Source organism: Hesperophylax consimilis, chromosome 5 (genome assembly GCF_061612785.1).
Source record: "Hesperophylax consimilis isolate HC1 chromosome 5, BYU_Hcon_1.0, whole genome shotgun sequence".
NCBI lineage: Eukaryota > Metazoa > Arthropoda > Insecta > Trichoptera > Limnephilidae > Hesperophylax > Hesperophylax consimilis.
In genome coordinates, this window is record NC_142840.1 from 38,194,617 (window position 1) to 38,210,473 (window position 15,857).

General features: G+C 36.1%; 1 protein-coding gene across 1 annotated transcript in view; it reads left to right on the forward strand.

Moving 5' to 3' along the window:
• Window positions 1–4,914: 4,914 nt before the first annotated feature.
• LOC149423917 (G1/S-specific cyclin-D2-like) overlaps window positions 4,915–15,857 on the forward strand; it is a 29,949-nt gene continuing 19,006 nt past the window's right edge. Inside the window, exons 1-2 of the mRNA XM_089632191.1 lie at window positions 4,915–5,427; window positions 9,187–9,402. Of these exons, the coding sequence (XP_089488317.1) occupies window positions 5,194–5,427; window positions 9,187–9,402 (450 nt within the window). The 5' untranslated portion in view covers window positions 4,915–5,193. The remainder of the gene's footprint in view (window positions 5,428–9,186; window positions 9,403–15,857) is intronic.

Sequence of the window (15,857 nt, forward strand, 5' to 3'; positions counted from 1 at the left end):
CGTTAAAGGTGTGCAGTTTCGTTTTTTTACCGTAATGCGAAAATGTAATTAGAAAAGATTTCTAATAGATTTTCAATATTTTAAATCAGTAAATTTTCTCCGAGTAGAGATTATAGATTATATTATTATGTGATTACTGATAAAAACAACATTTTTGAACCGTTTGTTAACTGTGAATTGGCTTAAATTTTTGCAAAAGATTATACTAAATGCCCTGTTTTAAGAACTCCAAGATTTCTCAAATGAAAGCTCTAGGTAAATAACATGTCTATTTTTTCAGCAATAAATTGAAATTAAATATTTAATAATAGTTCAGTGGTTTTTATTTCTTTCTCACCATTTTGGCAATTCCCCCGTTACCCATTATAGTAAATTTATTCTGCAAGTATTTTTTGGTTTTTGTTATTGCTACAGCTGTTTCGGCTTTCAAGGCCATTTTAAAATTGTTCTTGAAAGACGAAACAGCTGTAACAATAACAAAAACCAAAAAATACTTGCAGAACTTATTAATAATTGTATTAAATTTAATTTACGTTAAAATTTCAAAAAAAAATAAATGGAGTTCTACGAATTAAACACAAAACAATAAATAATATAGTAATTATTGTCTAATGCATTAGCAAGATCATTAGAAGTCGCATAAAAGGACAAATTCATTATTATCCCATTATGGAATCCCTGGAACATATAATGGTATACTCAGGAGGTAGAGGTAGGTACTAGTTTATAATTAAATAATAAACAGTGGCGTAGCAAAGGCCAGTGCAGCCGCCTATTTAAAAAGAAGTTCAAATGCCTAAAAAATATACACGGTGTCCGGGAACTCGCTGTATAAACGGAAAACTGGTGAATCTACATCACATTTAGAGTCGATTTTTTGGTATAACTTGTTTTGATTTCAGCTTTCGTTGTCGAGTAAATCGTATCCGAAGTTTGAATATTTAGGTCAATTTTATAAAAAAATTTAAAAAAATTAAATGCTCAGATGTGATGTAGATTCACCAGTTTTCGGATTGTACTACGAGTTTCCGGACACCGTGCATCGAGTGGTTATGATCCTTGGCTATAAATGCGGAAGTTGCAGGTTCAAATTCCGGCTTGCGCAAGTAAAATTATATTTTGTTACATCAAAATGTATTATTAAATAAAAATAAAACACTTTGTTTAAAAACCACGAATTATTGTCATTTTATTAAGACCGACCGGTTTCGCTTCGTAGAGCATCTTCAGGGTTAAAAATTTAACTGGAATTTAATTTTTATATTTAATAAATTATTTATATTTTTAATAATTTGATATTTATTTAATAATATGTCAAACCACAAAGTGACTGCTTTTAGAGTGGTAAATACTTTCTATTGAAATCGCTTTAGCCGTGTTTGTTGACCAGATCTGAATATACAGGTAATACCCCACTTTCCTCTTCCCCATCTCCTTCCCATCCCCACAACCTTCAGCCCTCACAAATACTCCAATTGTGTATGTCATAGTCTCATTGGCTCCAGACGGTTGCGAGCAGTTAGTACTGAAACTTGTCACGAATAATTTACATTCATTCTACGTTCTTCGTAAGCACTCGACACAAGACTTCTAGGCCCCAGAGAGGTCAATAAAAATTATTTTGAACAATTTCCCTCACTTCTGGCACCCGGACACGCTCACAAATACTTTCATTCAATTTATCAATTCTGTTTTATAATTATGTAAAAACTCACATAAGTAAGCATTATGTACTGAAAGACGTTTTGGAACACAAAGATGCATTTTTTTCATAAAAGATAAATTTTTAACCCATGCTGCATAACGTGACCATCCGTCCCGTTTTTTGGGACTCTGTCCCGTTGTCCCGAGGGAGACAGAAGACGAGGAAATGTACCGTTTTCAGAAGTGAAAAGTAAACAGAAAGCAAAAAATTATCTCGACTATTATATAGCGTCACAGAAAGACGAAATATGTTATATATAAAGATTTGAAAGCGAACTGATGTCGCCAATCATATAACATACAGTATTCTTTATAAGACCGTTAACCCCTCACGCTAATTTGTTCGCTTTTAAGAACAGCTCACATAGGTTTTCTAGAAATCGTTGTATCTCCCTTACTGTAATAGTGCAAAATATGGTCTAAATGGTGTTAGAAAGAAAAAAACACGGCGCTTTATATTCGAATCTAGAAGTTAACCACAGAAAAGGTAAAATGTGACCAAATTTCGCAACTGCAATAAGAGAAAAAATTATGAAACTGACAAAAGAGTGAGGTGATAATAACGTTCATACATTTGTGTAATAAAATATTTTTGTGTTTGTTTTTTTTTCAGTAATTTTAGTTTAAAACAAAATGCAACGTGAGTTATTCAAAAAAATTGAGTTTGCATTAAAAATTATAATAATTCAAAAATTATATGTTTATTCCTAATAATATCTAACACTTGAAAGCGTATTTCATATCCCATTTATTTGGTCTTATTTTACCTTACTTTGGAAACACAACAAAGTTCCACCGATTGATCTATTTATAGTGGGCATCGTGGATCCGACGTCTAGAGATGGTCCAGTGATTTGGGGAAGGGTGTTCAACACCAAATTTAGTGTCCCTCCGCATCTAAATCAATGTCCCGTTTTAAGGAAAGATAATCTGGTCGCCGCATGATTCATGAACAATAAAATTATTCTTTATAAATTAAAAAGAGAAAGAGCCACAGTAAAAAACATATGTAAGTAGTCGAAGAAACGTTTACATAGGTAGGTACTCGTAATACCTATAACCTATAATGCGTTTGCAAAGCTTTCTGAATATAAAATTATTAGTTTTGATGTAACAATTCCGTTTGTGCTCAAAGTTTATGTTATGATGACAAATTAAAAAAATATGTTTTAAAAGTCCCTACTTATCTACTAAATAAATACCTTTCAACAATTTATGTAAATTCGTATCGAAGTCAAAGTAATGAATATAAAAAACATATTCCCTCTAGGAATACAGAAGCCAAAAATGCGTATATTCATAGATGTCTTAAATTACCGAGAATATAGGAAATAGGCAAACTGTGTCTAAAGTGATTTTATTTATATTGTGAATAATTTTATAGGAAATAAAAAAAAATATCAATGGAAACTGACACAGATATCTAATCTTAGCCGTAAAACTGCATTTTTAGGACGAGTTGTTTCGGAGAATTTGAACAATTCATCAAATTTCAACGTTCATTTAAGGGTTCTGTGAAAGTCCTATTCAAATTCTGTTATTATATCATTATAGGCTAGTTGCTTGACAGAACTGAAATAAAACAGAACTTAAAAATATCTTTCACAGAACTTGAAAATTAACTTTCAAATTTGAAGAATTGTTAAAGTTCTCTGAAACAACCCGTCCTTAAAGTTGCTTTCAGTGAAAAAACCGTTTTTAGTGATATATGCTTATATTTTTTTATAAAGTAATTCTACTCAAGCGAAACGATAGTAAAAGTTTCAATTTATTCAAAGCATATTTTTGGTATTCACAGTGTAAACCGATTCGTAGTAAAGATTAATAAAAAATAACGATTTCTTGTTAAGCTTCGCCTTGGTGAATCTCGTTTTCTAACAGGTATCAATCAATGTTGAAGCTGCGTTTTAAACGAGCAAGCACATATTAAAAAAATAGTTATATAAATTATTCATTTTACCACTCTACAAAGTTTCACAAACCTCCAATAGTAAAATAGTATAACGTATCCGAAAACCACGTGGTGATATTATTACAGAGGATAAATGGTGTGCGTGGCCCTCACGTGTATGCTATAATAATAAAGTAAGTAGGTACCCAGTACCTACCCACTACCTACGACGCACTACCTTCCTATAGTAGCAGTAGTATAAAGGTAGGTAGGTAGGTACCTACGTTAAATTATTATAGTTGAATCTTGCACCGGAATGGCAGATGTTATGGAGAGGGCAAAAGCCGACGGTGCAGCGTGGAGGTGTTGCCTTGTGCATACTACATTGTTTTAGAATTGCCGAAATGTTTTTTTATAAATCTGGGTGATGCTACAATTTAGGACCAAACTGTGCATTTTCTGTTTTTTTTTTTCATACATAACATCAATTTACCATTAATAATAAGAAATAACGCCGCAAAACCGTTTCTTCTCTTCTTATTAAATAAGCCATTATAACGTGTATTGGAATGACAAGGTTCTATGTTACACAGCAATGTCAATTGATAATTAGCTTAATAGAGTACTACTTTAAATTTCAATATCGCATTGCCGAACCAAATTTAATTTTATTGTTCCACACTTATTGGACACCATAAGGAAAATAGAGTAAGTACTTATAAAACAAAATGTAGTTTTAAGTGTTTGAACAGAAACGGTAGCACAATGATTTTTTCCAAATTAAAGTATCTTTTTATGAACTTTAAGTCGCTAACACTTGAATATCTACTTTAGTAAATACTTGAAAAAAAAACTTGTGACAAAACTTATGCATAAACAAAACCCCTACAATTATTATAATTTTAATTAAATTACATCAGAGGCCACTTACCGAGTTGAAAACTGAGTGAAAAATAAAAATTTTAACACTCAAAATATTAAAAGGGCTAGAAAAATGTTAAGGAGTTTCGAATTGCACAACTGTGCCTTCTTTAGGTTATAAAATGATCAGATATTTCTGATTATTTAAAAATAAATCTTTACGTTTATTAAATGTACAACACTCCACCTTCACTAGCAGGGACACTCAGCAGGTATGTGCATTAAGTCCAGGTGTTATGCAAGGAAGGGTCTCCGGGGGGCTGCCCCTACCCGGGGAGAGCGTTAATACCTACCCGGCTGCGACTAAGCTCGAGTAGCCTAAAATTTCTCATTCGTAAATCGACTCCGTAGTAGGACGGTAGCGCGCTCGCTCTGCGCACAGCCATCAATCACGACATCTGTATAAATCGGCCGAAGTGACAGTTTGTAAACATTCGAAAAAAATTTCGAAGATTTTAGTGACAACTTTTAAAAGTGTTTTAAAAAAAGTTAAGTGACATTATCTCGTATAACCATACGTATAAAGACTTGCATAATTACATATTATGCACATTAAGTTATAAATATAAACAATTTTGGTGCTTTTGTGTGAATACGCATTGTTCGCGAGTGTAACAAAAGCGTTTTCAGACTCTGTTTTGTGTGGATTTTGATGAAGTTTTGGTTGACATTTCGTAATGGATCTGTCTTGTGCTGAATACATGGAGGTGCAGGGGCCCCAGAGCCCCCAGGATGTGGATCCTCAGCCTCTTTACGCTCCCATCGACCCCATGATGAGCACTGATCCCAGGATTATACCCAACCTCCATGCCTTGGAGAAGGAATCCATGCCGAGCTGTGACTACTTCAAGCATGTCCAAGATGACATCCAGCCCTTCATGAGGAAGGTGGTTACGACATGGATGCTGGAGGTAATAATTAATTTCATTCAATCTTTTGAAAATAACTAATATTATTATAAATACAACAGCCATTGGAAGATTTTTATACCGAAATTCTCCCATGTGAATACAATTATTGTAAATAACTTTACGGAACGTATTTATTTAATTATAATTTATTTTTAAGATAATCTATCCAATTTACTTTTCCATGAACATGCAGATATTTTATGCTGCGAAAATATTCCACGAATCGCTGTTATTTTTTGTCTCGAATATATTTGAGAATATGTAACGTTGACAAGAATGCACTTTGTAACCAAAGCTGGTTACATTGTAATAGAAAATTAAAAGTCAAACAATGTAGAAAGCATTACCAAAGTCCACGCTTTTACGACATGTCAAATTTAACATTTCTGATTTTACCTACATCCGATTACGATATTCGACCCGCTGTAAGCCGAAGAAAGTTGTATTCAAATAAATGTGCTAATAAAAAGGGCAGCTTTACCCCTTATAAAATTATGCTAATTGAATGCTATGGTTTGTCCCTTTCAATGTATGAATTTTTGCTGTCTGCTCGTACTAGCGGGATGCAGACAGGATCTAATAGATGTCGTCTACCTCACATCCGAAGAACGTTTGAACAAAAAATATTATTGCTAGTTCCGCTTTTTAGTTTAGGATTGCAACAAAATTATTTACATTTCTGCGTATTGCAATCATGGTGCATCGTATTACGTGAATCATCGAACGAAACTCTATCTTCTCTCATATATTGACATTATTATATATATTATCTAGGCTTGTAGGCATTATTAACAATAAATTACTATTATTTACAGTACTTTCACATTGAAATGTCCTGCAGTTACTATATCCTACAGTCAGTCCAAGACTGAATATTGTAAAATTGAGATCCCTCAGGCGTATGTGTGTTAAACCATGTATGATCGTGTGAAGAATATGGAGATTCGCAAATAATGCAAGGCTGATGTAAACGTAAAAGAGTAAGATTAAGAAAGGGATGCTCAGATGGTTTGAGCATGTAGAGTGAATGAACGAAGAAAGGAGTGTAAGGAGACTATATGACGATAAATCATAAAGAGAATCAAATATTTGAGTCAGGCCATGTCAAGTGTCATAATAATAGACGAGTATGTATGAGACGATCTATGAATGTGAATGAGGCAAGGACTGTGTGCCAAGACCGAGTTATTTGGCGGTCCGTCTTCTCTGCCTACCCCTTCCTCTCGCCATCCAGCCTTAGCTCTGTATCAAAAGGCAGAAAATACTGAAAACACCAACAATACAACATTATAAGAAAGATATTACAATATATAAGCATACAGTATAGGGAAGGGGAAAAGGTATCAACAGAAAGGCTGCAAAAGTGAAATATTTCTGATGATAGCCAACCTCCGATAAGAGCGAGAACGTGTAGAAGGAGAAGTGTACGTATAATGGTTGACAATTGTTTGTTATTGTTTACAGTACAGACTGATAATAATATCCTGCATAATAATCTTATCATGGTGACTCTTCAGTTTATTATGGTATTTCTCGACCTATACAAATATTTTGAAGAAAGCAGATGTTTACGTCTTTCTCCTGTTTCTCAAAATATTGAAATCAACTTTGGAAAAAGTGTTATATTGTTATGTTTTACTCAAATCTGGAGTCCATATTTTTTTCAAATTCCTATGAAAATTAAACACCCCAATTGTTTTTACAAAAGAGTCCCAAGTCAGTTCAAATAATTCTGTATAACATAATAGAAACGCAATTACATTGCATTGAAGGCAGTTTCTAAGAAAACTGGTTTGGGGTAAAAATACCCCTAATAAAATTTGTAACGGCAATCGCAGAAGTGTATTCTGTTGGTCACACCGGTTAGCAAAAAACCCAAGAACGATGAAAAAACAAATTAACGATATATATAATACAACATAAGAGCTTTTAAATGATAATGGGTTTCCCTTTAAATCTATTTATCCGTTAGTAGGTACTTACCGTTGCAAATTGCAATTGGTAAATTCACTAAACAAACCTTTTTTCCCGCCGTTTCCAACTATCCTAATTATTTTTCAGAAGTACCTACTCAGGGAACAATAGAAACTCTCAAGAATCGGATTAAAGTTCACGCTAATGTTATTATTATTGTTGTCATACAAGTACATACCTGGAACTCAAACAAAGTGGTCGAATACAAAATAAATAATATAATAAATTGCTATACTCGTAATGAGGTCAATGTAACTTAGTAACAAAGTTAGTTAAACATGTCTATCTATCTATATAAATAAAAACTTAAATTTTCGTTTGTTCAAAACTTTAAATCTCCGAAAGTTCTTCGCCAATTGCTTTGAAATTTTGATATAACGTTGCATTGATGTCACCTGTGACATGTAAAAACATGTTTTTTTTTCAACAGCGGCATCTTTTGGTCCTAAAAGCAAAACGCGCTATTGTTTCTCTATCTGTACAGACAGGTTGAGCCACAGCAATTCATGGCGGAGTACAGCTAGTTTATAATAAATTTATGTAAAATCTACAATCTAACCTTCGCTCAATCAATTCATAGTAGTAATTAATTCAGAATCGAAAAATGACCAGATCTGATTTGGCGGGTTCTTCCTATCTATTCCTATTCCTTATATCTACCTATTCCTTTTACTAATCCTATTCATCCCCACATCCTTTACCCTCGCAAAAAAATTGTGATGCCGTATTTCCAATGGCTCCTGGCAGTCGGAACTCTAATGCGGTAATCAAATGAAAATGAACTTTTTAAAATAGTCTGTTGATGCGACGGTGAAACTGATCCCGCCGAATAAAGCCTTGGTTTGGCCATGAAGCCTTTTTTTTGTTCTTTAGTTACCTACGCCATAATCAACATCTTTTAATGTAATTCCGTTTCCTGTAGGAAGGCCCGCCATTATGTTATGGATGCCAAATAAGATCGGATGAATTCGGGATGTTGTGTTCCTTTATACTAACTTCATCACACCCTTCGTCCTGAAGCTTTCTAACTCTGTCTGCACGTGTGTCTACCCTTTTAATTCAGATTTTTTGCAATTGAATGGCGTTCATTTTTCAGGTAGCTTGGCAACTTGTTGAAGCGTTTTTGTTATGAATCTGAGCATTTGAACAAGTTGTATACGCAGTGCGAAGTTTTGTCTAGTCTCTATGCAGATGTTTTTTCATTGAAACTAAGCTCTTACTTGAGCATTGGTATTATTTACGAACTATTTTGTTATCTTCCAACAAACGAACAAAACTATATAGATTTTTTGACAGGGTAGGACATAACAGGCTTATCAATGATAGCTAATTTGCAACCTCTTATCTCATTAATGTCGGATGCAGCCTGGAGAAGGTTAAAGTACAATGAATTTCTCAGCGGCAGAACCATGTATGAAAACGATATTAAGCACATTGTCCATGGCTACACCACCAACAAGTGGTGAATAGGTATCATCAGTGTGGCCCTGATGAGAAATAACCACGCGGACTCGATATGTTGCTTAAAATGGCTTTAGTTGTGCTTAGTGACCGGACTTGATATTTAAATATGCAAGATACTTGACCATTTTATTCCCCATCCCACTTCCTTCAGCCTCAATACACCCCTGTAACTTCTCTTCCTGTTACATACCTCTTACGAGAAATATGAAGATATTGCAGATGAGCTATCGACTATAAACCCATACCCTTACGTGTCAAAAATAACCTTTTGTAATTTTTTTATGTATATACCTCTCCAATAATAAATGTCATTTGTGTCAGGTGTGTGAGGAGCAGTGCTGCGAGGAGCAGGTGTTTCCCCTGGCCGTCAACTATCTGGACAGGGCTCTGTGCGGCCGAGCCTTCCCCCGACACCAGCTGCAACTCCTGGCCTCCGCCTGCCTACTGCTCGCCTCCAAGATCCGCCAGGGCGGGGTCCTCCCAGTCCCAATGCTCTGCATCTACACTGACAACAGCATCACACCGGACGAGCTCAGGGTGAGTCTAATTATCACATTGACAAATTTCATTGCACCAACCCTGATACAGCATCACGTCGGATGAGCACATGTTGAGTCTAATCATCAAATTGACCGTTTCCCGGCAGGGATAGAATGGATAGCCACAGAACTCTGTCTTGGTGCACACTCCTCGATTCGTTTACATTCATACATCGTCTCATACATTGGTACTCTTCTCTTTCATTCTTGACATGAACCCACACAAGTAGGTATTTGAATCAATACTTGACCGTGTCATGTCTTCCTCGCGTGTTCTCGACTTCTTCATACTCAATACTCATATATTCGCTTGCGCATGAAACGTTAACATGACATTCGTTTCTACGTCTATCCGCTCTACGTCGCTTTTGTAATCTCGTGTGTTTGTCTCTTACATCGGCCTTGCACTATTTTCTGATCTCCACATTCGTAAAAACATTTTATTTCTACTGTATTAAGTTTTTGCAATTTGAGGTTCAAATTCGTTATCAATGAAAAGTCTTTAAGAGTGAATCGCTTTCACGGTGCAAGCTTTTCAAATAGTACAATAGTCACTGCATTCATGTCGCTTCTATAACTTTTAATAATACTTGTAAGCATTATTCAACTATAATTGAAAATCGTCATAATAATACACGCTTTTTAACCCAAAAAACTTGGTTATGCCCCGTAGTGGGACCATGCTCACTTTTGGGGAATGTTGTGCGTTTTGTTGTTTTTTTAAGTGCGTTGTAATGTGAAACTTATAAACTAAATATAAAATAATATTTCATGTAACAGTAACAAAGTAAAATAGAAACTGAAACAGTACTAAAATATATGTCTCCAAAACTATATTACCTATAGCTACTTTAATTTGTAGGATTCCGCAAAGTACTGGTATAGATCTTTCGATTACGCTTAATTCGTAAAAATCCCTAAACTTGTTGCCTAGATCATTCATCCCATTGGTTAGTGAGTGTGTCTGATAGTTGGTTGTGTATGTATTACAGAAGAATGTTACAATTTGTCTTGTGTTCCTAGTCGGTATGAATTTAATAGTGGCAATGAATGGTGGTCTAGAGAATCTTCTGGTTCTTCGAATGGTTTCTAGAGTACCTTTTACTATGGTGGAACATGGAACTTTCGTGATGGTTAATCAAAATTATCTAAAGGCTGATAGATCCGTTGTTATAAGTAATATCTTCTCCCCCTTTCACAAACTATGCATGTAACAGAAAGAGATATTACAACGGATCTCTCAGTGGCAGGACCGTATGCTAACTGTCGCATGCTTGGCTTCGTCCGCCTAAAAATATCCTTACACACTTGCTGCTTCCGCATTTAAATTACATTTAGTACCAAAGTATGTCTCCTAAGATTGTCATCGCTTTTAATAATTGTGCGGTTGTATTATTATTATTATTTTATCATTCGATCGCTGTTTCCGTTTCGGCCGATCGTTGCTTCTTACTCCTTACGTGACCCGATAGGTGTCCTTATTTCCTGTCGGGGTAATACTTCCACATTCATAGTACTACGGTAGTACTGTCGTGCAGTGTGTTCCATGTGTCGTGTAATTAGTATTCTGGTGCACTTCGTATAAGGAGTTATAACCTGAGAATATGGATCCTTTCACACACCTCGTGTAAGAAGTTGAATCCGAGAATACGGGCCTTCTCTCACACCTCGTGTAAAGTAAAGAGTTATAACCCGACAAAACACAAGCCTTCTCGCGCCTACATAATTGCGTTTAATAGCGTTTTTAATAACCCCCGACAGACGCCAGTGAATCGATTCGAGTCCGCCACACATTTATAATAGTCCCTAAAGACAATTAAACAAGAGATGTAGACTCACCAGTAATTTTCAAGGTTAGCGGTAATTTGTTTTGATCGTTGACTTGAAAATACAGTGCAGCTCTTTGTAAAATGTGTAATTCTAACTATGATCGCTGTGAGTATCTAGAGCAGGGGTGTCAAACTGGATATTCTTAAGGGCCGTTTATAACATTTGGCGTGTGTAAGCGGGCCGGACTCAATATTTAAAAAATAAAACCCATACTTAATTGTTAAAATCTTTATTTAGTGAGATACCTATTTATTATAAATTCAGTAAGTTAAAAAGAAGGGTAACAAGGTAAATTATCTTGAGCCAGACACCTGACTTCTCTTGTTTTTGACAAGTTCATTGATGTCGGGTGTCATATTCGTCGTAGTTACTTTTAGAATCGATTAGAGATTTTCATCCGTAAGCCGTGAGCGATGTTTGTTTTTATTTATTTTCATAACGGAAAACATCTGCTAAAAACGAGTCGTGCACCAGACCAGCGCCACCAGCCGGCGTAAGAGAAAAAGTTACGCTCACGCTCGGTGCACGGCGCACCGCGTCCGATGCGCGCGTCTCTTGAAATTACACTGTAAATCAATCGCTTGCAATTTTAAACACGCGTAGGCATCGACTGTCCTCTGAATATCTAAAATCTACAATGAAAGAGTGCGGTTCTGTCCTCCGCGACATAATATTGTCACGTGGTAGCGAGCCGTAATGATGGGACCTGAGTGCCGCATACGGCTCGCGGGCCGTATTGATAGGGTCCGAGGGCCGCATGCGGCCCGCGGGCCGTATCTTTGACACCCCTGATCTAGAGTAACTCGATAGGTCCAAGTACCCTACCCGCCGGGATGGATATCTACCACCTCATATGTGTTGTCTTGTGAGCTCACGGTGCGTGTGCAAAAGCGTAATTTGCCTTTGTTTTAATGATGTAAGCACGCGCTTCTTGGTCACACCTGTCTAATTTTGGTATTGTCTTGGGCACTTTGGCCCGCACGAGCTAATATCCTTGGACATCCTGCCGATACAGGAGCAGCCCGCGTGACTCCTTCCGTCAGGGTTCAGCCCACAGATGAAAGAAGTTCACCCAGTCCAACTAGCTGCGGCTTGTCTTGAGTGTCCCCCAATGTGTCCCCTATCGCCTCACTCCTACCTTACTCCTTATAGTTTATTAGCTACCTCTTCTTCCTTGGTCATTTCCTCGCCTGGCTGATGTCACGTGACACCGGGGTGCTTCCTGTGCCTACTTATTAACTTATTAGACAAAAACTTTGACCCCAAGAAGGTAGCCGGTGCGTGACGACGCACGTCATTAAAATCGGCATCGTTATTAGCCTTTTTTCTGTCTTAATGGCTTGAAACGAGTTTCAAACGAACGCAATGAATTTCCTTATCTGTAATTGACAGAATATGATGTAAGACCTTCCGGTTGGTTGCTGAATGGTCCAAAGCGTCGATTTTGTATCCATGAGTCGCGGGTTCAATCGTCTGATACTTCATTGCACAGGCGACATTTTCCGCTTATAACAATGCGGTAATTACTCGTATATGAAATTCACCCGTTAGAAAAAAATTACCCATGCTCCGAAAGTTATTTTAAAAAGTTGTTCTGTTATTTAACATGTTCTGGGTATGAAAAAATCACATAATCTTGAAATGAAACATAGACATTTGTCGAGAGATTTTTGCTCAATTTTAAACGAATCCTGTTTTATTAAATATTTTCACAATTTTCGCTAAATTATTGTCGTTTTTTTATACTATATTAGCGTGCTCCCTCTAACATTCGTATTTATATATCCCCCCTTTCAAACCATCTTCTTCTTCTTTTTGAACACTTACTACCGAGCCTTAATTCAGATACATAGGTATATTATCTTGGAAGTCAAACTAAAATACGAGTTTTCATTTGGGCCTCGAATGTCCAGTGTATAAATATGTCATGTACATTCCCTTGTTTAATTACCGCAAGGAGCAGGTGGTAACTGGTGACTTTCATTGCGACATGAAATTCTCATGGATATTTTCAATTATTTAGAGTCACATCCTGTCCAACGCGATTCGGAAGTGTTTGTTTTGATCCACACCTCGCACCTTTACTTCCGAGCTAATTATTGTCACAATTTCCCCGACAATAGCTTGATCTATACACCTACGGCACCAGCAGCGAGCACCGTGTAATGTTGTGCGGTTTTGATACATTTTTCTCACGGCCCTGTTAAATGCAATCAATAATGTGCCGTCACAATCAATTTGACTGCCGAATAAACAATTTGATGCGCGTATTATACAATAATTCGTATGGATGTGATTGCAAATGAAATGCAATACCAAGCGTCTCTTTCCAACCTTTATTCTGTGACACCGTGTGATTTTGTTTTGGTGTTATATGGGCCATTGGGCAGACGCGTAGACGCGTTACATTATGCGTAAGCTTTCTTTTCCTGAATTTTGATTAGCTGTTTTTCGTTAATAATGGCCTGTAATCTGTTGAAAGTTCAGCAATCCGTAAATTTTAGGAAAATTAATGAGTAAAATGCATGGCTCTATTCCGAGATGCAGAACTAATCTTCTGATGTTGAATTACTTTACTTCCCTCCATAGATATTTTCCACGTGAATGCTGCACAACTTACAACGTTAGTACGTGGATAACATATTATCTTAATTAATTTGACAGGTATGATGTAATTTTGTAATTATAATTTTAACCGATTTCACATATAAAGCAGAAAATCTGTTCACAAACTCGGGAACTTTGGACAGCTAGTTCAGTATTCAGTTTCAAAGCAATGCAACTATTTTAAGATCTTAACATCATCTCTATCATAAATTTTACTGTCAAAATATGACAATATGTAACAACAATAAAAGAAAAACCATTATTTAACAGAATTCTCCTAATATCGAAATCTACTCCAAAGCGAAACCATGTAGCAAAGCTAATAGTAAATTAGTTTGAAATTTAATAATCCTTGCTTTGCTTTCACATGGGAACTGAATCATTTCTATAATTATTTGAAGTTGACCGCTTTTGATTCTTACTCAAGTCTTGCTCCATTTATTGTAATATATTATGTAGCTTTATTTACGTGAGAAGATTTGGCAAGTACCGGAATAGATTGCATGATATTGCAGTGTCCCATACCTTCGCTACCTGTGACAATAGCCATCAAGCGGGTCGCTCTTTCCCACGTCTCCCAAATCGGAAGAAGATCCCATGAAAGGATTTTTTGCTTCAATCCAGACCTCTTTATTTCCGAGACCCAAATCATATCGGAGGTCTGAACCCTGAGGGACCATTGTCCCGGAACTGGGTAACACGGGAAACGTGTCATTTGGGATTGAAAATAGATCGGATATTGTAGTATTATCATTATTATTTTATAATTTATTATAGATCGATCTAATCACATCAAGATATGAAATATATACACATCACGAGTCATGGTGTATTAAAATCGATATTCATCTCAAACATAAAGCATTAAATGTGTTTGATTTTAGGTCACCGCAACTAGATTCACTTCGCCAAGTCATTTCCATCATTAGCTATTTTTCATTTGAAAACTCGGGCGAATCCGGGTATTAACTGTTAGTTTATATGTGTTCAACCAGTAGGTTTATGAAAGTAAATAATCTGCAGATTCTTACACGTGTATTTTGTCTCAATGTTAATAAAATATTGCAAACATGAAATTCGAACTGCATAACTCACTCATATTCCGACTTATCTTCCTGTGAAAATGTCTTATCTGCACTATTCATTTATATCCAGTAGGTACATAATGCATTAATTATGCTGATTCTAAGGCGCCGTATGAATTAGTATGTTTTATTAAACGTTTCGCTTCCGTGATGTGAATCAAATTTAGGCAGAAAGCCCTCGGGTTCACACGACCTTTCTCTGGCATAAGGGCTCGAAGGGGCATCTATCTTCCCTTATGGGGTTCCTCAAGGCTCTGTTCCCTGACCTGCAGTAACTACCCTCAGACCTATATGGGGAGGTTCTCACGGGGAACACTTCACACGCGTCCCCGACTATCTGTTCCATCTACATGAATATTGATGACGGTCTCTTGGAGACGTGTGACAGCACTTTGCTGTTTTGTTTCGGTTTGATACAGCCAATAAAACGTGTTGATTGGACATTAGGGATAGACATGTTTTTTCGTCTACTCTACATTTCGTAAACCAGGCGACTGCTCTAAATGACTGAGCTATATATACATATTTTTAAACTTTTATTGCTAGCACACTCTTCTTATGATTCTCAAATCTTACGATTTTATTCATTCACTAGCGAAAACCCCATGAAAAATCACGGGATGATTTGAATTCTCGAAAAATAAATTCAATTTTGAAAATGACACTTAAATTCAAAGCAAATCTGAGTTAATTGTACCAGGGTTACGCAGGACGCAATTTGTATGTTAAATGATTCATTAAAAAAACATGCTTCTCATTTAGTTCTTCTCATAAGTTTTCTTCTTCAGAAATTTGATTTCAAGATTTTTAGTAAGCTAGATAGATACCTACTATTTACTGCTAAACCTGATAGCTTTCAACTACCTCTTTGTAATTTCTGTGTCTTGTTATAGTGGGTACTTACCATTAAATGGATGTCCCGTTGAATTTA